At 46.3% G+C, this 26953-nt stretch overlaps 1 protein-coding gene across 4 annotated transcripts in view; it reads right to left on the minus strand.

The window, feature by feature from the left end:
• LOC144137997 (nose resistant to fluoxetine protein 6-like) overlaps positions 1-26953 on the minus strand; it is a 168539-nt gene that overhangs the window by 140883 nt on the left and 703 nt on the right. For 3 of the 4 annotated variants that reach the window (XR_013315796.1, XM_077670035.1, XM_077670043.1), the window contains exons 2-4: positions 20831-21045; positions 2604-2718; positions 755-839 (exon numbers count right to left, since the gene is read on the minus strand). Coding sequence is in view for 2 of the 4 variants with exons in the window: in XM_077670035.1 (XP_077526161.1) it covers positions 755-839; positions 2604-2718; positions 20831-21045 (415 nt within the window). In the remaining 2 variants the exon portion in view is untranslated. Of the gene's footprint in view, positions 1-754; positions 840-2603; positions 2719-20830; positions 21046-26781; positions 26940-26953 lie in introns of those variants that run through there. The other variant, XR_013315798.1, reaches the window with a different exon arrangement.

Below are 26953 nucleotides of genomic sequence, written 5' to 3' on the forward strand. Positions count from 1 at the left end.
TTAGAATGTTGGTGGGAAAACAGCAGAGAACAATCTGGGAACACATGCGAACAAAGAAGTCAGACTAGCGCAAAAATTCGTAAAAGTATTTTCTTTCTGTTATATTACTTTTTATATATTTTGTTTCTATTTTTTGGCGAGATGATTGTACAGTGGCGTTGCGACTAAGGCCGCTGTGCAACGCCACCCCGTTACAAAGGGGAAGCCGCTAAGCATCATCATCATCATCATCATCACCAGGTTTGTCCTGTGTCGCGCGTCATGTATGTTGTTCTTTTACTTGATCAGTAGTCGTTGCGGTGATTGTGGTTCGCGGGATTCACCCCATCGCCTGTGCACTGTGCGTACCATCACAAAAATTGTGATGTTTATGAAGAAAATGTGACGCTTGTAGGAATGCAAGCAGAGGTTCTCACACGGAGGAATTTATAGCAAGGAACCATTCGCGACTGCTAAAATCCTGTTGAAATGAAATAAACTTCGTTTTTGCGGCTCCGGGGTTTCTCGGACTGCTGTTTTACTGAAAATATTTTTTGTTCCCCTCCAGGTCCGAAAAATCGGTCGGCCACTGTAATATATTTTTGTCGTATAACCATTTTGCTATTACCAACAAGCCTAAATTCAAAATTATGCTGTGTTTTCCTCCGTAAAGAGCGTCGCGCCCAAGCTCCACTCGTTGGCATGCATGCTTTTCAAACTTCACAACCCTAAAGTCTCGCATATTTCTTGCACTGGAAAGAGGGGATTCGCTCACGTAATGGCACCCTGAGATGTGGTCAAGCCCGGTGTCAAGCCCGTCGTGCAGTGCTTCACTTCTGTCTTCACAGCGCCCCCGATCACTGCACGGCAAAACGGAGAGAGGCCGACATAGTTGGAAATCACGCATGCAGGCGCGCAGTTGCAAGCGTTCGGTCTCACCAAAGCAAAAACTTGGAGACATAAAAGAGTGAAGCTGTTTCAAAAATCATGGGCACGTTGCTTTCCCAAAGGAATCTCAATGCCTCGGAGGCGTCCAGTACCGCGGTGATGACGGGTTACGTTTAGCTTCATCGCTACTGACCTGAGTAAGGAAGATGGTGTTATGATGGATTCTGGTGACTCACTGCCCAGGCGTCGATAAGACGAGAGTGATACGTGGCCTATTCCACGCGTCAAAGTGCAAGAACCAGGATGGCAATTACCATCGGCTACGATTATGAGAGTCTGCACTATGCCATATACAACGTTTCGAAACCTTCAGCCCCAAGTACACGATGAATCACGTTTTTGGAGACTACCTTGAATTAGTAATTAGGTAAGGTGAGAAGGAGGCATGCTATGTTTTGTACAATAAATAAGCGTATTTTGGTTATTATGGCACATCTTCAGCATTTGTCATTATATACGAGCACAAGAAGCTTGCACCATTAGAGCCACAATGTAAGCTGCGACGTTTATACCCTGGAACCTTTGGTGACCGACTATAGCCACATTGCCCTTAATATCAGTTATTCCAGAAGGATAGACAGTTGCGCGAGTTGGCAATCATACATGTTGGCGAAGTAGGGCAGTGTTTATCGAATGCAGAAAAACAAGAGAACGGACAGAGATACACAAGCAGAAGCACTCTTCCTGTGTTTCTATAATTGTGGTGTCTTCCCTGAAAGCTCCGCTGTTTCACCAACGTGGATCGAAATTACTCTTTTATAACTTTACCAGCACTTCGCATATGCCAACTGCCGTGACAACAGCTGTACTCATCATCAATTCTTTGTGCTCTGAGTTATATACTACTGCATAGTTTTTGTCTGTATGCGTTTTGTCAGCCTCGGCGTGGGTTCGTCACTTTTCGTGTCTCCAAAGAAACTAGAACGATGCTCTAACGAGAATGGAAAAGTAAGATACGTGTTACACCGGAGAGGTTATACCTGCACTGCGACCAATGTACAAAAAAGATGAAAAAAAATGTGCGAAATCACTGAGCATAGTGCAAAGATGCGATAGTATTTCCGACGTGTACACACTATACACCGGACGAAGACGCATTCTTCACACCAGTGGGGTTTCATTCGCCTAGGTATAAGGAATGCTGTATTGCCCAGTCACGACGGTCGAGTACTAAACTTTATTTAGACTTCTTTTTTACCAGGGGAACAGTTCAACGCTTGAAGTGGCCTTCTACTGGAAGAAACTCTCATACATAGGTACTTTCAGCTGCAGTCAATGTCTAAACAAATAATTTACCGACATGCCCGGCAGTATGCTATTTAACTGCGCGTTAGAAGTTATATCCGTCGCCTCCTTTGGGGAGTTAAAATTAATGCACAATCTTTCAAGTAAATATCCACAGCTAGCGCGTGTTTGGTTTCTTTATTATGCTAGCTTGTCCCTAATAACCTCGCGGAAAAATTGTCAACTGACTCATAAAATGATGGCCAGGATGCGGCCTCGTTCTGTGCCTTGTGGTACACCCGTAAGAGCGGAGCGCATTGGTCAGGATCAGTTGCTAGTAGCCCTGACTGTTTTCTATCAGCAAGGAAGCCGCTGATTGATGACAACCGGTATTTGCATAATCATCTATGTCTTCTTTGACTACCTTCAAGGAGGAAAACACAAAAACCTACGTGCGTTAGCGACCCTTTGCAGCTCTTCTTGTCTGCAGTCCGAGATCACGCAGATGCCCAGGCGAAGGCCCTGTTGCGTCCATGGCTCGCGCCGGTATTTTAGAAAAACGCTCGCCTGGAACGCGCAAAAATCAGATTACCTGTTTCTCGCTAACTTCAAACTCTGAATTAAAGCTCATCTACTTCATTCTGTCGGGTTCATCGCCTTTGCCTGAACCCATTGCAAAATTCGATGTGTGCTGATATCTGCATCCATTTGACAGAGAATCTGAAAATTACAACAGGCATGACCCAACTGGTACAGTTAATTGAAAGGTATAGCTATGACCTTAAACACACCCAAATTACTTTTTGAAGCAAAGACCAATATTAATTGCATACACCTGCGTGATAGCTATCAGGTTACGCGAATATTACCGCAAAAGGATAGTCATTACATCATCATATTCAAAGATATATTAATGACGTTTCCCTTCGGCGAGCCAAGTAAGCGCGTGGGCGGGATCAGAGCGAGACGTTCCTCCCCCCGATTCGTGTTGTTAACATGCCAGCGGGCTTCTCCTCCTGTATCATCGCTGTTCTCCTTTATTAAACAAGTTACGCTTTGGTCTTGGCTCTGCATAATCGAAACGGATGCAACTCCCCGCAAGCCGCGAGTTCACCACGCTACCACTACATGACGGAGGTCGGTTTTGGGACGCCTTCGCCAGTGTAACGAGGGGAAGTGATGGGATGGGCTCTACGCATAAGGACGCGTTTCGAGGCTAGTTCTTCTATACTTTGTTTAACACTAGTGCGAACTGATTATATTGGAGTCACTGTTGCGTTCGTAAAGGAGAGATGAACCAAGAACCCCATCAACGTGTTTTAGGGGCGAAGCCCCTTAGGCTCGGGCTCTCGGCGTCTCATGTCGTGGTCTTCTCATGTCGTCGTAGTATCATGTAGTCGTGGTACAAAAACACCGAGACACTCGTTTTCCAATTCCTCGCGCTAGAACGTAACGCGTACTAAAAGAACACACGACACCCGTTTTCCGACGCTTCTCGCAGAACGTTTCATCTCCGTGGGCAAAAACACCAAGGCACTAAGAATAAACTTGTAGTGGCGCATCATCATATGCTTGCATCGCCACTATAATCATCATCAACGGCTGCCTACCATCATCATCAGCGGTGCTTGCCCGGTGGCGTCAGCAGTGACACGCGCCAAGGAGATCGAGCTCGACCGAGCGCCTCGGCGGCCGCATGTCTGCACCGCTCCCACTCCTGGCCGGGCCTACGCTCTCCAATGAAATGTAGGAAGCAGACTCGATAGGGTGCGTTGGCCTCCCACATTTTATTGGAGAGCGTAGGCCCGGCCAGCAGTGGGAGCGGTGCAGACATGCGGCCGCCGAGGCGCTCGGTCGAGCTCGATCTCCTTGGCGCGTGTCACTGCTGACGCCACCGGGCAAGCACCGCTGATGATGATGGTAGGCAGGCATTGATGATGATGATGATAGTGGCAATGTAAGCATATGATGATGCGCCACTATACACTAATACACTGTATGCTTCGCGCCTCCCCAGGTTTCCCGTTACGGTTTCATCTCCGTCGGTAAAAACGCCAAGGCCCAAAAATACACCTATATACCGCATGCTTTGCCCCTCCTCATGTTCCACGTTAGTGGAGATGGCTCGGGATTTTTTTCTACTCCATACCATAAGATTCAGTTGCTTGACTATTGAATTTTAGAGCGGTTGATTCACAACCTAGCTCCACAGGCATGTCGCAAGTTACCATTTTGCTGATAAATACGTTTAAGCGGTGGGAATGCTTTTTCCGGCGGAGGTGCTTCCCTTCGTAACCAATTACTGAAAGTTGTGAGCCCACAAAGAATAGCCGTCTAGAAATAAAGCGTGTAATTTATTTCCATCCTCAGGCGGGACTGTGACGTTCGCAGAAGTTGCAAGTCATCAGGGGTGGTAACGTACAGCTTGGTGTGAAAGCACGGGGTAGGTTTCGCCTTAAGAGACTACCACTGAAATAGTCAGAACAATATGCAATCACCGCATACGTGCCGCCCTGTAGGCATTTATCCTTTCACGTCTAGAGGTCTGCAGCGCCCTTTGAGCGTTGGAACCACGGATTTTGCCGCCTAGTACTAAAGCTCAGAGCAAAATTTCGTACCCGGAGTCGTCGTAGCGTGGTTGTCTCGTTGCTAAGGTAGCCTCTTTGGTTCCAAAACTGTACTTCCAGCGTGGTGACTAGAGGTTTATATTAGTAAAAATTGGAATCTGTTGACTGAATTTACAAAACCAATAAAAATGTTGAACCGAAGATGTTAGGATGTCTACATTTAAATGCATTCCTTAACACTAGAATAGTCGTAAGTACTTCGGCTTATTCATATCAGTTCAATCGATGCTGTGCACAACTGTATGCATATGTCTACGTTTTCATGGAGCATGGCGGCAAGCAAACAAATCGGGTACTTTCTGAACTCGAAGGGAAAATGCAGTTATAGCGCAGTATTTGTCTTGCCTACCCTGCAACCATATTTGAGACACTTAATTATACGCCCCTTTTTAAAACATATAGAATCATGATTTCTATCTACATGGCGTAAAAATGCCATGTATGTTGCCATCGTCGTCTTCAATTCCTGGGTAACGGAGGTGTAGCCGCCGTTTTCGCGATTTTGTTCAGGCATTAGTGGTCAACCGCAAAGCTGTAGTTTTTCTTTGCCTCCTTTTTTTTTCTTCACATGGTCAGCAGCAATCCTTTTAGGTGCAAGTTGTTTTGGGGTTGTTTGCGGAGTCGTGGCGTGATCGCCGGAGAAACTGGTCGAGTTTGCCTTGAAATCAGTAATAGCACCGTTGTTCATCAAAAATGCCATACTGAAAATTACGTCGCGAGAGAAGTCAGGTAGTATAACGAACCCATCACGCTAAGTACACTTTTAGGTGAAAGGGAGCAAAATTGGGACCAAATACGGCCGTTAGGGCTCGCGGGCAACAGTTCATCTTCAAGGGGAGTGAGTAACCGTGGTAGAGTGTGTGCCGTGGGCACAAATGCAGACTAATTTGCTCGTCCCTGCGGATCTATTAAAGAGCAACAGGAAGTCGAAACGCCACATTTAGTCTCGTTTCTGTGTCGTTAATTCTCTGTAATGGCGTCGTCGTTACCATTTAGCGCATATCTCTGTGGTCAGTTTTAGATTTCCAAAACACGAGTCATTACAATTAGTGGGGCTTTTCAATAGCGCCACGGGAGAAAATATTAATTTTAATTACAACAAAACCTTCTAGGCTAAATCAAACGACGGGTAATGGCAAGGAGCGGAGAAGCGCGATGGAAATACGCTTCTCCGCGTGAGGTTATGGTAATAGGCTGTGTCGCATAGGAATCGCGCGAGGTAAAACGGCCAATGAAAGATTTCTACCGCGTCAACAATGCGAAAAATATTAGTGAAAATAGTAAACATTGATCTCGAAGCGTTATGAATATGTGTATGTTGAGCAGACGAGAAAAACGAAGTAGTGGCTGGTCAAAACAACTACAAATTAAACATGCGCGCTACAGCTTAGCGTCTTGAAGTTAGCTTTTAAACTCCACACATAATTGCCTTCCGCACCATAGCTATCAAAATGATGCAACTGCTGTAAGACGCGGCTGCATTTTCCAGTCCCGATTGTCTAGCAACGCTAACTTGGAGAGTTCAGGCTAAAGAACTCCAAATTTGGTTTCGCCTATGCAGGAAATTATGGTCTGTTTCCCTATTCTGACACTCACGCAGACGACCGCTTTCACGTACGATACGGGTAGCACTTTACATATGTAGCGAACACTAAGAATATACTTAGTTTGCGCTAATTTGTGCGGAAACAAATGAGTCGCCCGATCACCCCGCCTCCCGTCACAACTAGGAGACGAGTTAATTCTCCTTACAGGAAAAAACTATGGTTGTGAGGCTCTACGTAGAATCGATGGAGCGTGGCCTAAGCAAAGCGCAAAGCGCAAATCACAGTCCTGATCCCTTGCGAGCATGGAAATTCGGACTCCAGCAACCACGAATCGTTGCGTTGGGCAAGTACCGCCTGCTTTACACTTCCATACATATTTGCTACCACATCCGCCCCGCCGCGTGGCCTAGTGTTAGCGTATTGGGTTTCTTTAATGCTGCTCCGGGAATCGGTGGTTCGGTTCTCGCTGGCGGTGACGTTTTTTTTCTTTCTGCGACTTCCTTCTTGTAATTAGTCCGTGGGGAGTATCGGAACGGACCAATCAGATGGCGCACTAACCGTTCGTCCAATCACATTTAGTCCCCATAGGGTCTAATGATCTCGGCTGTCACACGCTCCAGGGCGACTGTTGCCCGTCATCGTCGTGGCGTTCATGGACGGTTACTCGCGTCGGGTATGCGTCGTGGCGTGTGGCTGTCGTCATGTTCGGGCGTCAGGTGAAGGCTTAAAGCGGAACGTCCGGCTGTGAGCGCGTCACTGGGCTTGATCTTCGGTGCGACATTCGGCATATAGGATGGTGATGATTATGGGGTTTTATGGCGGAAGGCCAGGTAGTTGGACGGTTTGCATTGTTTTTCGCCGGAGAGAAACTTCAACTCCACATGCTGCTGTTTTCAGTTTCCCTCACGTGAGCTGACGGCCTTCCGCTCACGTAGTCAGCATTGCTGCTGCTGCTCGGCAAGGCGTGTATGAATAGCCCCACGGCAAACGGTTGAAACCCGCTGGACCTCGGCTGCTGTGGGACGGGTATTCCCGGTCTCGTTCCAACACTGTCCGGGCTGCGGGCGGGGTGTGTTGATTAGAAAACCTCTCAGATGGAGCCGCTAGTAATGTCAGCGACAATATATATGGCCGTCTTCTTCTCGGTGATAGCACAGCGGATGACGATCGGGAGTTCAGCACACGTCGGTCTTCATCGGTGTGAAGTGTGGCACTGCATGCGGTCGCGTGGGCAACACAACGGTCAAGACGACGAACGGCGGCAGTATAAGCTTATGCCTCGCGGATTTTTTCCGACAGTACCGATTCCATGTACTGCCTCGAATCACGTAGGAGAGAGAAGGGGCTGGCGTGGTTAGAAAGGTCTTCCGCAATTTTTTCACGAACTACATCAAGTACTGTCTCACGGAGTCTTTCCGGCGTCTCTCCCATTGCGTGGACGTCGTTTGTCGCAATTGAACAGCCGTTATGACCATACTCTCATGAGCGCATGTCGGGGTTTGGAGACTGGCTGCCTCCGATCAAAATTTTGTGATCGTCCTTGGTGGGCTGCGAACCCACCTCTTGCTTAACTACCGGCATAACGAACCTAATTTCCTCTCTGCCCATCTACGGGTCAGCACGAGGAAATTATCTCTTTATCGCTCCAATAAAAATGACGAACCCTTCGCTGGGGTGTTGAGCGCGCTTAGAGGAAAAGCTCGGCTAGTTCCTTCCGCACAACTGCAGCGAATGTCTTCAGGAACACATTCCTGAACAGATTACAGATCGCCGGTGAGCTCTCATTGTTCTCGAACCAGAATCGAGCTGTATTTTCTAAATGAAAAACAAAAACCAGACAATTTCTTCGTTCTAGCACAGGTTGAATATTCTGACACGCTATAATTTATCTAACCACTTTTCTGGGACACCTCCAGGGAATTCGGGAACTATTGTGGTTCCCGGGTGTTCCCCGCTGTTGCACGTGTGGCGATGTTGTATGCTTGCACGTGGGGTTACATTACGACTTAGTTCGTCATGAATATTGTCTATACGCTATAAAGTTGTAGTACTCAGAAATGGTCTACTCGTGTGTCGCATTGGGTTGCGCTAATCGCTGGAATAAAACCCCGGGGATCACCTTTCATCTGTTAGATGACAAGGGCTCTGTTAATTTTAACAGCGGAGCTTTTTACGTGTTCGCAATGTGCGGTGATGATGCCGTCACGCCCGGCAAATGATGCCCGTCACGCCAGCCGAAAGTACCGGTTGGCCAAACAGATGGCGCCACCACCTAGACGGCTGTTCCGGCGACGGTACTCCTGGGCCCACAGATAGCACCACCTTCCCGACGGCCGTCCAGTGCAAGACTTCGGCACGCGGCGCACCTTCACCCCCCTCTATATACCTCTACATAGCGCAAAAACCGACCGCTCTGTAGCGGTATCAATTACTAACTGGACGCTAACCCTTACTCCCTATATATATCCACCGATAAACTACAAGGCCTGTGTAGGTGGGCTTCGATCAATAGCAGGCTACTCGCGCGCGAACGCGCACAGTTAGCGGTGTTGCAAATATAATTTATTAACCTTCTGAAAAAGTGAAAAAAAAAATGAAGAAGCAACGTGAGTGAGACACGGAAATGGGATGTACAGGCATTACAGGCTAAGTTGGAGCATCACATTCTGCTTTAGCGTGCATACATAGCTAGAATATATTGGTGTAAAAAGGTTCAAACCACTGTTTAGGACTTCAGTGTCACCTTTCCCTTCAGAATAGTGCAAAAGCTGTGACTAAATTACCTGTCGCTAAGGGAAGCTTTTGTGCTGATATAGGTAACCCATACGAATGTCTAAAAGCCACTTTAAGGGGTTTACCCGTAACCAACCTCTAAAGGACAAATTTGTAGTTTATGCAAACCACGTATTTTTACGGATTTCCTAATAAGTGTTTAGCACGTAGGCATACAACTGGTTTTTACTCGCAAACGTTAGCCATACGGATGCTCAAAAAGCAATTTCAGTAATTGGGCCTAACAAACTTGCTGCAGGCTGACCGGGATTTTGTAAATCACACCCCCTCACGGTGATAAAATGGCTAAAATGTGAAATAAACGCCAAGCACGAAGTGCAAGACTTAGAGACTTGAAATTTCGGGAGTACATTCTTATTCTTACGTAAGAGCTCCATTAGGCTAATTTTTTAATTACAGCCCAGTGAAAACAGTTGGCCGCGCATCTGCTTGCTATTGACTGTTACTTTTCCAGCGAGACAGCAGATTTGCGTACAGCTATATCGAAACGCGACATTTGGATCCGTATGACCAGGCCCTAATCCCCAGGCTGCACAAACGCACAAACAAAAGTTTGCCGTTAACAAAAATATATTACCCGAGGCAGTTAAACATGCTTACGCGCTTTGAAGAATAAGGTGTGGGAATATAAGTAACAACTTCTTCAGAGCTACATTGTATGCGCGTCTCTTTCTGCGCCTTTGTTTCCTCCTCTTTGGGAGCATTACCTCGACCGGCTTCTTTTCTTCTACTTACGGGTCATCAGTATCGTGCAACTTCTGCGTTTCCACCTAATACTTTTGTGATATTGGTGAAGCGGCCATATTAGTCTCAAAGCTCCCGATTCCCGATGAATCACAAAGAGTGGGTATGTGCTATGAAGAAAGGAAGCAGAACAGCGACCGCTTTTGTTCTACCGCTGGCAACTTGCGGAAATAGAGCTTTAGTAGCGCATCGAGCTGCAACTCTGGAGCCCCGGGTTTAAATTCCATCGGGTTCGCACATGTGTTTCTTGACCACTTTTTACAGCGGCGGCCATAACAACTATAACAACGGCTTTTTTCCGCAGAACGTGGCACTGCGTCTTTCGTATTAAAATACATTGGTACAAATACAAAATAAGACATTCGGCTATGACTTGTGCAATTCTGTACTTGTACAATTATGTAGTGGGCACGGGAGCAGTGCTTACGGCATGGCTCCAAAACAACCCGTTTTTCTCCTTCCCGTCTGTAATCAATATTTCCTACATACTAAAAAGAGTGATGACATGTTTGCTGGTGTTCCCGTCCCTACAGACGTTGCATAACATTGTGTGGAACTGTATTTCAATGATTTTTTTTATTATTGCCCTCTGGAGACGTCGAGAGCAATCCTGGCCCTGACACTCGGTCGAAAACGCTTTTGCAAACAGAATCATTGCCGGATAATACCGGTGAACAAATGAAAGTTATGTTTGTATTGTTGGACGACCTGCATGCACGTGCTGTGCAAAGTTCGAAGTGTCAGGAGGATCTTGCTGCCGGCGTAGAGGAAATTAAAACTTGTCAGAAAAGCATTGAAGGTGAAATGGCCAGTATAAACAACAGACTTGATGCACTGGAAAAAAAAATCGGGAACATTTCAACACTTCGGTCAGGAGCATTCCCGTATGGAAGCCACTGTCGAACAACTTACAACTGCGAATATTACTCTAACATCTTGCTTGGACGAACTCTAGGACAGATAGAGGCGTGATAACTTAATCTTCCATGGTATTGCTGATTCTATGGAAAGTTTGGAACAAACTGAATTAAAACTACTGACAGAACTAACACAAGTTATTGATTCATTCCCTACAGGTTTTATTGAATGCGCTCACCGTCTAGGTGCATACTCACCAGGAAAATCCCGTCCTATAATAGCTAAATTTTCTAACTACAAAGTTAAGGAGAAAACCCTGTCCTTTCGTTCCCAGCTAAAAAATAACAACGTCATTGTGAGTGAAGATTTTTCTCTCACTACCCGTAATGCCCGCAAAAAATTACTAAACTTCGGTAAAAGTTTGCCTGGATAACCGAAATTTCAACTACGTCACGAGAAACTCTTCGCCAACAAGAAAATGTTTCATAAAACGACGCAACCACCGGTAGGGTACAACAGATTGAGCAGCGCGATGAACCTGTGAAACATAGTCAAGTAGCGCGGTAAAGACGGGACAAAAGTAGAGACCACACTTTTGTTCCGTCTTTACCGCGCTACTTGACCATGTTTCACAGTTCGAACCAACTAGCCCACATTTACGCGTGAACCTGTGAGCCAGAGCACAGAGCCTCCGCAGCTCATGACTAGCTAGGAAAGTGCGAGGGAAAGTGGCAAGATATCGCAATCAGCCACTTCACCCAAAGTATCTGTTCTTTTTGCCAATGTACAAGGCGTGCTCAAGAAACATCAACAGTTATCAACACCGTATGTCCCACAATGTTCAACGCACTGTTAACCTTCCAGGTCGTGGTATCCTGGCTCTCAGCCAGCACCGCGCCGTCTCCAAGCCCTCTATGGGCACCCGGACCAGCCCATACGCTTCAACCCTGGAGCGCCAAAATTCCCGTGGAACGTCGAAACCCACCCGGAAATCCAGTTTTGGCTGGTTTGCGCTTCGCATGGCGGAAACCACCGTCTTCTACGTCATCGATCACATGGCCCGACAGATCGCTACATAGACCAGCAAGCCACGCCGCCCGCTTGGGGCACAACACCGTATGCCCCATAATGTTCAACGCACTGTTAACCTTCCAGGTTAGTTATCTTGACCGTTCAAAACACTATCGTTCTAGTGATCGTTTTCAGCTGTTGGTGTTGTGCCCCAGGCATCCTCAGCACCTTGTAAATTTGAGCTTGTGCTGTGACATGATTACCTGTGCTTTACTGTCCGATTTATTATTACTGCTCTCCGGAGATGTCGAACTAAACCCTGGACCATCTGAACCTGTTCCATCTGCCTTGGAAGCCATTAAGCAGCTTGAGGGCGGTCAAACCGAATTACGCGCTGAGTTAAACAAACTTAAAGAAGTATGCGACCACTTAAACAAGCTTAAAGAAGTATGTGACCACCACTCCAATCTTCTATCCTCGTTTGAGCAGCGTATCAAAGCAGTCGAATCTAGTCAGCAGTGTTCACCAAGTGACCCTATGCATGCTGAAACAGGCCAGTTAAAACAGGAACTTGCCACCCTAAAAGCTGCTAACATCGAGGTTAGCAACCGCATGCGCAGGAATAATCTTCTTTTTATTGGTATCGATGATGTTCCCAAGGAAACTTGGCAACAATCAGAAGAAAAGGTTATAACATTTTGTTCAACCCAGCTCACCTTGCCGCTGCTTTCTAGCAACATTGAGCGAGCCCACCGCATTGGTACCTTTTATGCCGACAAAAAACGACCCATTATTGTTAAATTTACTAACTTCAAAGCAAAAGATGGCATCCTGTCTTGTGGAATCGAGTTGAAAGGTACTAACTACGCCATCAGAGAAGATTTTGCTGCTGCCACTCGCCTGGCTCGCTCCAAGCTGCTAAAGTACATCCGTCCTGCAAAATGTGCTTTTAAACTAAAACTTGACAAACTTCTGGTTGGAAAACGCTGTTTTTCTTATGATTCGTTGTCGGATAGCATTACTGAATGCACCCAAAAGTTTACAGCCCAGCAGAAAACAAGTGAATTATTTGCAAATGCATCGTCTAGCACAGATTGACGCTCCGTGCACAGCCCTTCTTCCCCCATTTTATCACGCCCTCGACCGTTATCATACCAACCTTTAAACGTGGCCTTCACAAATTGTCGCAGCATATTACCTAAACGTGGTCACCTCCACAGTTTAATCGAAGACGTAAATGCTGACGTTGTACTAATAACCGAAACTTGACTGCACCCTGAGATGGGTGATAATGAAATACTCCCGACAAATCTTAACTTTTCCGTTTATCGCCGCGACCGGTTGGAGCGCAGGGGTGCTGGCGTTCTCATTGCTGTACGCAACACCCTATCTTCATCTTTCATATCGTGCGACGACTGCCTTGAACTCACTTGGGTGTGTGTGCGGCATCGCACTCTTACCGCTGTATTTGGCATCTGCTACCGGCCTCCCGATAGCCACACTTCGTTCTGCTCGTTGCTCATGCGTGCTCTAACCACCGTCAAAGAAAAATTTCCCGATGCACCCCTATTTTTGTTCGGCGATTTTAACTATCCTTCAAACAGCTGGCCTCTACTTTCCACTCCAAATACCTCCCCAACAAGCGATCCGAACCAATTCATTCAGCTTACTCTTGACTTTAACTTGCATCAAGTCATTTCATGCCCCACCAGAGGTAACCACACACTAGACCTTCTACTTACCACGAACCCTGATGATGTAACTAGTGTAACTGTGTTGCCCAACTTCAGTGATCACAGCTTTTTGCACATTTGCCTATCCTTGCCTTTACGAAAAAAATCGCCTGAATATAAAAAGATTACCGATTATAAAAGAGGCAACTACGATGCTATAAATAGGGATCTAGCCCTATTTTACGAAAATTTCCTGGATACCTACCAAAGTCGCACCGTTAATGCAAACTGGGAAATATTTAAGAATAAACTTATAGGCCTCAAAAACCAATTCATTCCAACAATGTCTGTTAAAACGGATTCACACAATCCGTGGTTTACCAAACGATTGAAATCCCTACTTAACAGAAAAAAGCGCCTGTACAGATCTGCAAAATTAGGAAACACTACTGACGCTTGGACAAAATATCATCAGTGCACAGATCAGTACATAAAAGAACTGGGTGAAGCCAAAGAAAAATATTTCTCTGTAGATTTGCTATCAATTTTGAAGTCGAACCCCAATAAGTTCTGGCGATTGCTTTCCCCTAAGTCAAGGACCACCCTAATCGAACTCGTCGATTCCGACGGCAGACCAATTCATAGTGAAGATTGCGCATCCGTTCTGAATGACTACTTCACATCAACATTTACCCCCGTGGATCCAACTGCTTCCTCCTTCCCCCCTCTGATTTCCTCCTACTCTACCCTCCCGACTTTCGACATCCGCCCTGACGGAATTTCTTGCCTGATTCAGATCCTCAAATCTTCTTCTTCCGCTGGCTGTGATGGCATTACTCCCAAACTTCTTAAAAACACTTCTGATTATTCTAGTCTTCTTCTCTCTTTAATTTTTACACAATCTATTCAAAGAGGTACCGTTCCGGACGATTGGAAAAAAGCCCAGATAGCAGCTGTTTTCAAGTCAGGCGACAGGCCAATCCCTTCTAACTACCGTCCAATCTCTTTGACGTGCATTTCTTCAAAACTGCTTGAACATATTATAGCGTCTAGTATCATAAACCACCTTGAATCAATTAATTTCTTCTATCCGCCACAACATGGGTTCCGCAAACATCATTCCTGTGATACACAGCTGGCCGAATTTACACAAGACATACTTCACTTCATGGATAATAATCTTCAGGTTGATGCGGTTTTCCTTGGTTTCGCCAAAGCTTTCGATCGTGTACCTCATAATCACCTCATTCGTAAGCTAAGCTGTCTTGGTCTCCCTTCGAATTTGTTAAGTTGGATTCAGCACTTTCTTTCAGGACGCATGCAGTTTACCTTCACCAACAACTATCAATCTGCCTTCACCAAAGTAACCTCTGGTGTACCGCAAGGCGCCGCCTTATCGCCCCTCCTCTTTCTTGTCTACGTCAATGATTTGCCCGTTTGCATAAAATCCCATCTTCGACTTTTCGATGACGATTGCGTCATCTACACCGTCATAAACAACCCCGACAATGTTTCAGCTCTTCAAAGCGACCTCGACCTCATTGCTTCATGGTGCGATAAATGGCTCATGCCATTAAACATAGCTAAGTTCAAATCGTTGTCCTTTACTCGTAAACATACTGCAGTTTCCTACCCCTACTCCATTAATTCCACTCCCATCGCTCGGTGTCATCTTATAAATATCTCGGGGTTAACTTGACTTCATCTCTATCCTGGACTACCCATATCGATACAATCTTCTCTGCAGCATCTAGATCTCTTGGCTACCTTCGACGCAACCTCAAGTGCGCATCCTCCGAAGTAAAAAAAACTAGCTTATATAACTTTCGTACGCCCGAAACTTGAATATGCGGCATCTATCTGGCATCCGTCCCAAGCGTACCTAACAACAAAACTTGAGTCCATGCAAAACCGCGCCTCCCGCTTCATATCTTCGCAATACTCCCCTAGAACCAGCGTCACTGCAATAAAACTCTCGCTCTCCCTCCCAACACTAGAATCCCGCCGAATTATCGCCCGCCTATGCCTTCTTCACAGTTACTACTATCATCCCCGCTATCGGCATCCCTTGCTGCAACCAGCGCACAGAACTTCAGCACGCCTTAATCACAGCAAACCCATTACTCGTATCTTCGGCAAAACATCAGCATTTAACACCTCATTTTTTCCCCACGCAATAGTCCTGTGGAATGCTCTACCGGAGCACTGCATGTCATGCACCGACCGCGAAATGTTCCGCTCCAAGCTCACCGACCGCTTGTCTGAGCAGCCTGCTTGTTATCGATAATTTGACTACCTCATGTATTTCTGTCAAGAATTCTTGATTTGTACGCCCCTTAAAATTGTAATTCTATTTTTCAGACAACATTGCAGTATTTGGTTGACTTTACTGTCTACATGTATTCGATTCTAGTTTCTGTATGTTTTCTTTTACTTTTTTGTGTGTGTTATGTTTGAACATTGCTCTGTACCTCGTCACTCACCCTCCCTTATGTAATGCCCTCGGGCCTTTAAGGTTGAAATAAATGAAATAAATGAAATCTGCTGTAGACTCTGGCTCAGCTGATATCGCGGCATTAACTGAAACCTGGCTTCACGAGCATGTCAGCGACGACGAAATTTTTGAAACCTCATTTCAGTTTAGCATATACCCTTGCGACAGGACTGCGCGTCGTGGTGGTGGAGTCCTGTTGGCCATTTCAAAAAATATTTTGTCCTCAACAATACACATTCGCAGTGATCGGGAAATTATCTACGTTTCACTAACCCTCAGTCATCACACAATAATTCTTGGCGTCTGCTACCAGCCTCCGTCTTCCTCGCATTATTTCGTTAATGAATTGAACGACGCACTTAATCTGGTTTAAACTCGCTTCCCTACCTCCAAGGTAATCTTAACGGGTGATTTTAATTTTCCTAATATCACGTGGAATACCCAGCCACCATCCTTGCCACCATTCCCAGCGCTAGCAAATGACTTCATTGATTTATGCTCTATGTTTTCATTATCCCAATTAGTAGCCCAGCCTACCAGACGCACATCTAAGGTAGCAAATATTTTAGACTGAGTTTTAACAAGCAGACCCGATTTCATTTCCTCCATTTCACCTCCCCTGGTGTAAGTGATCATTCCTTGCTTGTTTTCCCTAAACGTAACCAGGCCGAAAAAAGTACTATAGTAAGATAGAGTCACTCTTGCATGTATTCTGTAACTATTATCCCCTTTAATACCGTCTGAATGAATGCATGTATCCCTAAAGAAATAATATGAAAAATCAAGTCTTATACGCGCCCAGTGCCAGGAAGTCCGGTGCGTGGAGTACTACAAGTGGCCTCCACGAACGGTTGCTGGCGCGCTGCCGGCAGCTGAACGACGAGACCACGTTCTACAGAGCCTAGTTCGCAGGCCGCCGTTTGGATGGAAAGCTAAAAAGTACGCACTCGTGGAACGGATGCATTCGCTCCCAGCGGTGGGGGCTGCGGCCAACTTCGTGATAGTGCGTGCAGACAATTACTTTTCTTTGAGCCCATGCAGGGTCGTTTTGTGAGGACTCTCCTCTTTTTGGGCTCCTGCCTTTTGGCTGCCTCTGGCTCTCAGCTGTATGGAAGTTATGCCAATAAACTCCTATTGAAACTCCTATTTCTCGTTCCTTATTCAACGAATTTCAACACCGAAAAGCTTGCCCACTGGGGGAAACCGTCGCGAGCGGCTGGACAGTGTGTGAAGTCCCTGCTTCTCGCGCCGTGGGGGAGAACGCAAGAGAGAAGGAAAAGTGTCTTCAACTCCGGACGCCACGTGGTGTCAGTTTTTGGAAGCTTGAGGCCGTGTCCCGAAATCTTGGCCATGGTAATTTGCGGTATGCGGTAAGCGTTGCTGCAGCAATGACGGTAGACTATTGTACTTGCAACACCAAAACGTGATGTCGACTTCAGGGTCGCACGTCTGATCACTTGTATAGGTATTTTAACAGTGGAGCTGTTGTTTCTGGCCGTAATGTGGGCCGTGCACGGCGCGATCAGAAAACCCCTGCTTATAGTTACTCCCGCTGTTTATCACGCACTTGAACACTCGCTTCACGTGCATGGTAAACGGTGCTGTGTAATTTTGTCTTGTGCATGTGCAATCAATAGGGTTACGTTGTATAAACCAGACAATTTGCATCTGCAAAACATATAAACATCGCACTTATTTATCCATACGTAACTCATGCACACTTGCCCTTGTCGCAGGTTTTCTAAAGTTGAAGCGCTTCGTTTTGCGTGGGAACGTGTTGTTATGCGAAATAACTGGAAGCCGAGAAACGGCAACGAACTGCATGGGTTCAGTTCACCTCAAAGCCAAATTCCTGAAATTTGCTCATGCTTTCTTGAAGCGCACCAACGATATTGAGTGCGTACGCGAAATAAAAAAAAATTCTTTTAACGAGCTTCAATATGCGCCTTGTAAAATACGAGCTTCAACGTAAAATACAAGGACAGGCTAGAAATGGCGGAGATGAACTGAAACAGGAAATTGTAAAGTTTGGGCCACATGCTGACTAAGCTTGTTGACTAATTTGGTCGTGTGCATATGCAATCAATAAGGATGTTGTCTAAACCAGACAACTTGCATATGCAAAACATATAAATACTGCAATATCCTCATTACATGCAGCACTGCCTAAAAACAAGTCGACCCTCTACGCTGTCTCCACAGAGCTTGCTTGGGTGTGACAGTTGCGTAACTAATATTCATTAATTCTAGAACTGCTGCTAAAAGAAGCAAGCGTCAACTAATCACCCTGAAACATGTGTCCCGCCCATTTTAGAGCGAACTTGCAGGCGTTATATGTTCAGGCGGAATCTCTTGCCGGGGCGAGAAGCATTACTTTTAATTATAATTTACTTCAACGTAAATTTTATTCCTAGAGGGGCGGCCGATATATAGCCTTACAGACACCGCACAAAAGTTTATTAAAACAAAGGAAGGAGGGGTGTCTTTAGCCCAGCACTATGCATGTTCCCGCGGCGACGGCCCTCTTCACCGCCCTGAACGATGCAAACGCTAACTCACTCGCGTCAGGTGAAATTCAGGCTTTCCTCTAGTATCGTCATTAACAAAGCCAATGTAGCTACCGTTTTGTCTCTTGCAAAGCAAAAAAAAAAAGAAAACACGAAAGCATTTAGGCGTGCCTTCCAGCTCACTTTCCTTTTTGCCCACGCCAACCATTTGCCCGACATCAGCTCGCTTCGTTGCTGGCTGTGCGAGACCTCAACTGCAAAAATCGTATTACGCAATTCTTCGTTGGGCGCGGCCGGGCGCTGGCAACAGGAAAAATCACGCGGAATTAGGTATCCTCGCTTCGAATGACGTTAAAGGACGACAGCGCCTTCTTTCTGTCCGTCTGTCTGTCTGTCTGTCTGTCTGTCTCGATTAAGCCGCCAGGCCGAAACTTGTAAGAATTGTTGGACTAGACGTTTATATAAACAAAACATTCCTAAACCCCTAAATACGGTGGACACGGTCATGCCTGTCAGCATTGTTGAGCAAAAAGTGAATATAGGGAATATTTGAGACAGAACATGAGTACATAAGTGACTTTTGCTGTGTTCTGTAATTCAGAGTGCATGGCTGCTTGATTTTTGCCTGAGCAAACAGAAAAAATACGTCCTGAAAAAAAGTTCTAGCAACGTGTGGGTACGAGCGAGTTGGTAATCCATTATAACTTTGTTGAGCGCAGCAAAGAGAACACAGGACGACGGATACAAGGACGAGCGCTCGTCCTTGTATCCCTCGTCCTGTGTTCTCTTTGCTGCGCTCAACAAAGTTATAAAAAGTTTTAGACCCAAAAGTACAAAAAGCGCTCGCGGTGCCCCTAAGGGCTGCCTCCAACGAGGTCCAAAACTAACAAAAAGTTCCAATAGATGGCGCGTGAGCAGTAGAACGCGGCAAAATTAAACTGACTAAATAGCAAACCACCACACTTTTTATCGTGGGGGGAGCGAGACGGCTGAGTAAGAGCGTGGACGTGAAAGAGAAGAGAGGCATTCACCTTGCAGGGGCGCAGACGTGGGCAGACACGAGGCCGTTTTCCCATCCTCTTATTCCTCTCCATCCTCTGTGCTCGGACGCGCCGTATGCCATTTTCCCCTCCTCTTTCCGCTGCTCTTCCTTTCAGCACTGAAACGTCGCCTACCACAAGCTGAGCTGCTGCATTTAAGGGTGGTTCTAGTCACAGACAGACGGACCAAAATGTTCGTGTTGAAGTAGAATATCGTCTTTTAAAAGCGCTCTCCGATTGTGTGTACATTCCGTGCGCATATTGCGCCGGGGCCCCTACATGACCCAGCGATGGCCCAGCGATCTGCTGTGACAAGCTTCCATTGGTCGCTTTTATAGTGAATGCGTTGAAGCCTAAATGCAAGGGTTGAAAAAACTGCACATAAAAAACAAGACAATAAGGAAGGGACCGGGCGGGCACAGCCTGTTCCTTCGCAGCCTGTGCCCATCCTGTCCCTTCCCTATTGTCTTGTTTTTTATGCGCAGTTTTTTCAATCCTTGCAATGATGCACCAACTAGCCAAACATCACGCTGTGTCGTGGCCAAACTTTGTCGTTCTTTTCCGCGCGTTGAACAAGAAAAGGCCCGCTCCTTTACCTCACTTCGGCCCACCTTCTGCCTTTGGACCCCATGCGCTTCATATTTTGATACAAGACCGCCTGTGTTCCCGAAAAATGAATTTTCTACAATGCGAATGTGTTTGGAAGGGAAGCAAAATGTAAGATCGTTGTAAGCTTGGTACTTGTAGGTTGGCTTTTACCCATGTTTGTTGCACAGTGAAGCCTGCTCTTAATTAAAGAAAAAAAAAAGGCGGCAATGACCGCGCGCTTCGCGAAAGGAGGGAACCAAACGACGTTCGGGCAACACCCTTTAATCGTAATCGGGATTCCCTTCGAGGCCCCGAGCACCGCGAGGCGTAAAACTCAGGATTGCTGCGTCGCTACAACCCCCTGCACGGCCCCGCGCTTTGAGCGAGAGTTTGCGGCCAGCCGACAGCACACAGACAACAGCGCTGGTCATCAACCTTCACAGATTGGGATGGCACTGGATTTTTTCAAATATCCTAGAAAACGTTCTGTTTTAGCCTTGTGAACCGGTAAGCAGGCGTTTCGAAATTACGCAGTTCCAGTAAATCCCGTTCGGGTCCACACGGGCAGCTGATCATCAACAGTAGTTGCTATTTAAATCCCGCTGCATCGCACTGATGGGCTCGTCTCGAACTTCAGGCCCGCATTACTTGTGGAATTGGGCATTTAAATTCTTAGGAGAAAGTTTCCGTACAAAAATGGGTGTTCTTTTTGATCGTTTGCATTTAGTAAAGACATAGCATAAACAAAATTTATCGCGCTCCCTTGTACTGGTAGATGACGGAATTGTTGTTCATACCCTTGGATGTGTCATCAGAAAGGCCGGCTCAAGCTGCTCGTACAGGGAGGAGTCGTTTGCCGGTTTCATGTACAGGCTGCAGTACTGGGCCCTGACCAGTTCGCGGCCAGAGTGCCTGTCACGCACTACAGTCTGCAGGCACTCGTCGAAGGCTCCCAACTCCGTGATAGTGCCCGTGAACATGCCACTGGGCAACTTGCCCGTAGAGTCGACCACTGCGTGGGAAAAGAAGAGCCCCTGTGTGATGATCCTCGTCCCAACTTTTTGCGAGCCGGTGACGTGTGGCCACGATTTCTGCCAAACCGCATCGAGTACTGCAGGTCAGCGCAGCAACGGTTCTTTTACTGGTATTCTCTACCTCGCTGAGGACTACAAGCTATATAAACCCTTTTTTCAACCAGAACATTGCCATTCGCCGTCACAAAGAAAGAATGGCGGATCACGGTGTTTACTTTTAGCCCGCAAAAAATCTAACTATTCCACGTTTACCATGTACAGTCCTCGCTTATGCTAACCTTATCCGCCACGGTAGAACAGCGGCTACGGCGTTGCGCTGCTCGAGACGAGGGAGCGTGCTTATTCATTTGTTTCTTTGTTTCGTTGCACACACCGTGTGTTAAGAGGTCTTTTTGTGCGGCGGAGACGGGGATCAATTGATTCCAAGCAGCTGGTTGCAGGTGTGAACCTGGATTTGATTTGTGGTGACAGGGGCGTGGGCGGACCACACCCCCTTTCCCTAGAGAAAAAGGTTAGGCAGAGCACGAAAGGAGAGAAAGATGTACTATTATGAGCATAATGAAAGGGAACACAGGAACGCATAGAAAACACCCTCAGACCCAGCTATGCGTGATACGCAGCGGCCGCCGTCGGAAACAAAGTGGAAAGGGGGACGATTTTCTAACAACTGTACCCATCCCCGCCATGCGTTTTATCAGCAGTCGGAAGATACCATATTATCGGAAAAATTACGTAAGCTGCTGCTTTGCACAAATGCCAGCGTGGTGGGAGTGCCAACAGTTAGGGGAAGAGCGCCCTCCTTCGCCTTTTTATTTTCAGAGCGCCATCCGCGTATCCCTCCGAGTCTGTTTCGAGGCTGTTTGGCATGCGTTCCTGTGTTCCCTTTCATATTGCTCATAATAGTACGAACCAGCACAGAACGAGAAAAGAAAACGGAATCCTAAGATGCAGTCGATTGAATATTTCATACAAAAACTTCGAGTAGCCGCGAACGTAGGTTACTACATGGCCTTACATTTATTGCTTATTTTTGTTCAAGTGCAAAATTACGATTAGCCAGCTCTGCTGCTCTTACGGGAATTTCCTGAACTCTGTTTCGTGAAGCGTCATCCAATGAAGCCGCTGTGTGAAGCTTTACGGCTTTTCCAGTTGATAACTATAGTTTTCCCCCCAAAAAATGCCAGAACTTGCATTAGTTGTGCAAGGCTAAAGAAACAGCAAAGCCGGAGGCCCCTCTCCCTTCGTAGGAGACTCGGCTGTTGCACCTCACATGAATTTCTGAAATGTCCGCTGAAAGGTCCCCATGACTCGCAGGCCCGGATCGTTTTGCCCGAAGTCTTCGACATCTCACCCGAAGTGGACCACGTTAGCACGCGGGAAAACCCGCGGCAACCGGCTTCGTGAACTCCGCGTCTGTATCGCGAACTCGGCGTCTGTGCTCCCCACTTCAGGCGCTAATGCACGTGAACTGGCGAGTATAAGAGCACGCGAGAGACAACGCCACGAAAGCTGGACAGAGTTTATGTTCTCCAAGGTCGACCTGGCTGATGCCGGGCGCTCCTCACAACGCGCTCGCTCACGTGCGCTCAGTACTCTTGGTAATTTTTTGCGAGCTACTCACGTGGCGCAAGCGCATGCGCAAGCTTTATCGACGCCGGAAGCTCCTGAGAAGGCGCACGCTCACGTGTGCTGGGCTTTTTTCTCTGTATTTTCTGTGGTAACGCTATACGGCAAACTAAAAGCTTAAACCTTTGTGCTGTTAAAATTTATGCGGAACAGACGGAGGGAGCGACACGGAGGCGACGAACACTCTGGGGCCAAGAACCCCAAAAAAAGAAGAACGAGAAAAAAAAAACGAAAACTCATCACCCCCCCCCCCCACAAAAAAAAAAAACAGAGAAAGGATATGGCCACCACCTGCTTTCCCTGTTATTATTTTGGGGGGGGGGGGGGGGGGGGCGGATGAGTCCTCATTTCTTTCTGGTTCTTGTTTTGTTGTGCTCTTTGCGTTTTGAGAACAACGTGATATAGATTCGTTGTTTGCGGCCTATTGTTATCTGTGTGTATGAGGACTACGAGTGACCACACGGGAAATATTTATATAGGCTGTATAATGTAATTTCGTCTAATGTGCGCACGTTTTGTGTACATATATTCGCGCTTTTTAAAACATATGTATGGTGGATATAGCGATTGTCTCTGATTTCCTCCTTCGTCGTTTGTGTAATTTTTCGCGCTTTATTCGTCAGCAATTGCAAGTGATAGGTAATATCAGCGAAGTACTTTGATTATTTTGATCGCCTGGAGATCTTTAACGTGTGCTTCAATCTCGAACACATGGGTCTTATTGCTTTAGCTTCCATCATAAAAGTGATGCGTAAAGGGTGGCTTGCACAGCAAACTAAAATATATACTCTAGTAAAACACGTTGTTGGGCGAGTTGGTGCATAACGGTGATAAAATGATAGCGCGACTGGGACAATGACAAGAGAAAGGCGGCAGGACAAGTGCTCATTAGCAACTGGTCTTATTTGAAGCATCGTCTCGTCCACATACATGTCTAATCACAGGGAGCATGCGCAAAGGGAAAAAATACACATAGAGAAATGGAAGGTAGCTACAATGCAAGTGCAGCTTCCCAGAAATCGAACTCTCTGGCGCGCAGAAGCGCAGATGTTTCACTGACGCCCTCGCCCCCTTTCTTCTTCGAGCAGAATAAAATTCTTAGTAGGAGCTAATACAGGTGCCAGGGAGCTCTTAGTGGGTTTTTATATTAAGAAGAAAGGGGACCAGTGCGTCAGCGACACATCTGTTCTGCTGTGTGACAGCGAGTTCGATTTTTTGGAACCTTCAATTTGATTGTGGCTATGTTCCGTTTCTTTCTGTATATTTTTCGCTTTGCGCATGCTCCTAGTGATTGGGCATGTATATATATCCATCGCCCCCTGTATTTTTTCTACGCCTGTATCGTCCGCATGTCGTAAGGTGTGGCCCTAAGCTTAACTGGGATCACTTGACCGTAACTGAATTGGACAGCAGCTCTTGCCTGGTGGCAAAGGCAACCGATGTTTGAGATTACCGAAGCAGCGGTGGTCTGGCCGGCGAGAGAAAACTCAGCGCCGCGGCGGAGCACGTTTTTCCAACTATTCCGCTATCAAGCGCGCATCGCCCCGAGATTAACTGGTGACGTGACTAAAGCTCGGGGAAGGCTAGCATTTGGGGAGAGGGGCCGGGGTAGAAGGGCTAATGCGTTCGGGACTGATGCGTTTGGCATTGAAAAAATACAAGAGGTAATGATATGCCAAACGATGCTGCAAGTGAAAACCAGTAGTGAGTGAGCGCTTGCCCCGGCGTCTTTCTCTCGTCGTTGCCCATTCGCGTTCTGATTTTATGGAAGCTAAAATATCAGGAAGTAAGTGTGCAGCTTTTTCAGAGAATGAATAAATTGAAAAACCCAAACAAAAAAGGCCGCTCTAACGTTCTTCAATACTGGGGAAATGAGACTTCAGAAGCGGTACAATAACACTGCAGAAAAACATGTTCCATTATTTTGTTCGTACTGATGTTATTAGCAGGTGAACTCGTCCATTTGATGCGGGTCTCCATACCATGGGCTACGTTACTGCCGCGTCATCTCTGACTCGTCATTTGTAAAACAATGTCTCTGCGCGTTGTGCAGCAATGCAAGGGAAAGTTCTACCTTTTATGGCGTTCTCAAAGAGATATCTGCATTGTCATTATTTTCATTTGCGGTATTTTACTGGATATCCGCTAAGCCAGCTACTGGCCAAGAGAGGGCCTTTGACGTCCCACTTTTCGGTTAGCAAAAAAAAAAAGAGCATGGTAACAAAACAAAGTTTTGCCGGTGTGTACAGTAACTGACTCCATGCCGGGCGGGTAGAAGGAATCGAATGGAGTGACCGTAAGATGCTTAACAGTTTAGAAACATTGACCGCGTATCTGCTCTTTTCGTTGCAAATATCGACGAAAGACGATAGTCGACTGGCGCCCCTGGCATGTAAATGCCTCCCTTCTCTTTCCCGCTCACCTCTCATGCTGTTCCTCTCCCGTCTCGTTCCTCCAGAGATAACACGCTAGAGGTTTGCTTAAGCAAATTTGAATTTACTGCGTCCCACTGCTCCAAGTCGGGGGCCTGGATGCCAGCGCTGCCGTACAGCGGGGACGCGCGTGAATGGAGGGACCGTACTACAACGTTTATAGAACCACGTTGCCCTAACGTTGGCCCTACTCCACGAGCGTTCAAAACGGAAGGTGGAACCCATCTAGTGGAACCTTTCGTTGCTGTTGGCGTTTGATTTTTTTAAATGCCGCCAGGTAGTGCGGGCAACAGCAGGCGACGGTTTTCTGCAGTTGATGCAGTAATTTATTCGGTGTCGCAAAAACGAAGCATCCGTGAATTTTTTAATAAAAGAACACGTGAAATGTCACGCATATATTGATTTTATGCCTTGATATATATATAAAGCCAGAAAATGAATACATGAGTGATATAATCACCTAGAAGAGAATAACCAATAAGCCAGCGTTCTTCTGCAAAACAACACCAGAGTCGCCAGCGACACCGACACGCCCATCTTGGGATATGACTGGAGGGCGTGGAGGCATGGAAATGTTGTGTTAGAAGGGGAATCAACTGTGATCAGGCACCTGCAGCTGCTTTAGCTTTTTAAATTCTCTTTATTTCTTCGTAAAGTAGTATTTTATATTCTTCTGTTTTAAATCATAGCAGAGGGGTGGACCATAACGAGCCCATTTAAGTTTGTTTGGCTTTGTTTAATGACACGACTTTCAAGTCAAGTTGTAACAAGTATTAAAACATCAATTCAATTTTACGGGTATGTATATTCGGGATCAAAAGTCACGATACCTCGTCTGCCAGAATATTTTCTTTGTAGAGACTAAGCGGGCTTCCGCTTGGGCAAGAAAATGAACCGCTGCACACTAAAAATGTACAGGTATTCAATATCGTAGTTAATGAGGCCCTCACTCATGTGACGGCGATTAGCTAGCTTTTTACGTGCAATCGACACTTTTGCTCCCGACAGCACATTTCCTCTGAGGCACTCAAGTATAAAATGAATGATTTTGATTCGAAGTAAATAATGGACGTTATTAAGCAAATAAGCAACATTTGAAGTTACGTAACTTTATAAAAGTCCTTATGTAAATAAAGCTGGTACTTTCATTTTCGGTACTTTACTCACGCTGCGGCGGGAGGATAATTATAAAAAAAAGTGTTACAAGAAGTATTTCACTGACACGGACACGCTAGGCGTGTCCGTATAAAAATCATTGTTTTTCCGGCCCCTGAACGGCGTTGCAGTTTCTAAAATTCTTTTTCCGCACAAATGACCCATTTAAATCAATTGGATTGTTTGTTTTTGCACGTCCTCCCAATTGTAGATGCTATTCAGGTTTTTCTAGCTATTTGTTTTCTGGGTGGGTTTTTTCTAGGTGCAAGCAGTAGAAGAGAAGTTCTTTCTTTCTGCGTTGAACATTGCTACTCGATTGACGGGCCCCGAAATCGGGAGTTTGGAATGCTAATGCGACCATTTCCCAAAATAGCACGTGAATAGAACAGCCTGACACCAGTGCTGCAGGAGCCTGATTCCAGGGAGGCTGCGTCGTGTACCAGTCAGCTAGCTAACGTAATTTGCGCACTAAGACGACGAAATAAAAGCGGAGAAACTCACGCAAAGAGGATGTAGCAGAGGAGAAGTCGTTCGAAGTAATTCGTGCCAAAATACGAGGAAAAGAAAACAAAAAAAGAGATGCAAACACGGTGTAGCACTGTAGCAGTAACGAAGTTGTTAATTAGTTCCGCCAGGCTTTCCCATTGGAAGCACGCAAGCACATTTAACTGTC

Source organism: Haemaphysalis longicornis, unplaced genomic scaffold (genome assembly GCF_048455015.1).
Source record: "Haemaphysalis longicornis isolate Haplotype H1 unplaced genomic scaffold, Haemaphysalis longicornis Haplotype H1 scaffold_1, whole genome shotgun sequence".
NCBI lineage: Eukaryota > Metazoa > Arthropoda > Arachnida > Ixodida > Ixodidae > Haemaphysalis > Haemaphysalis longicornis.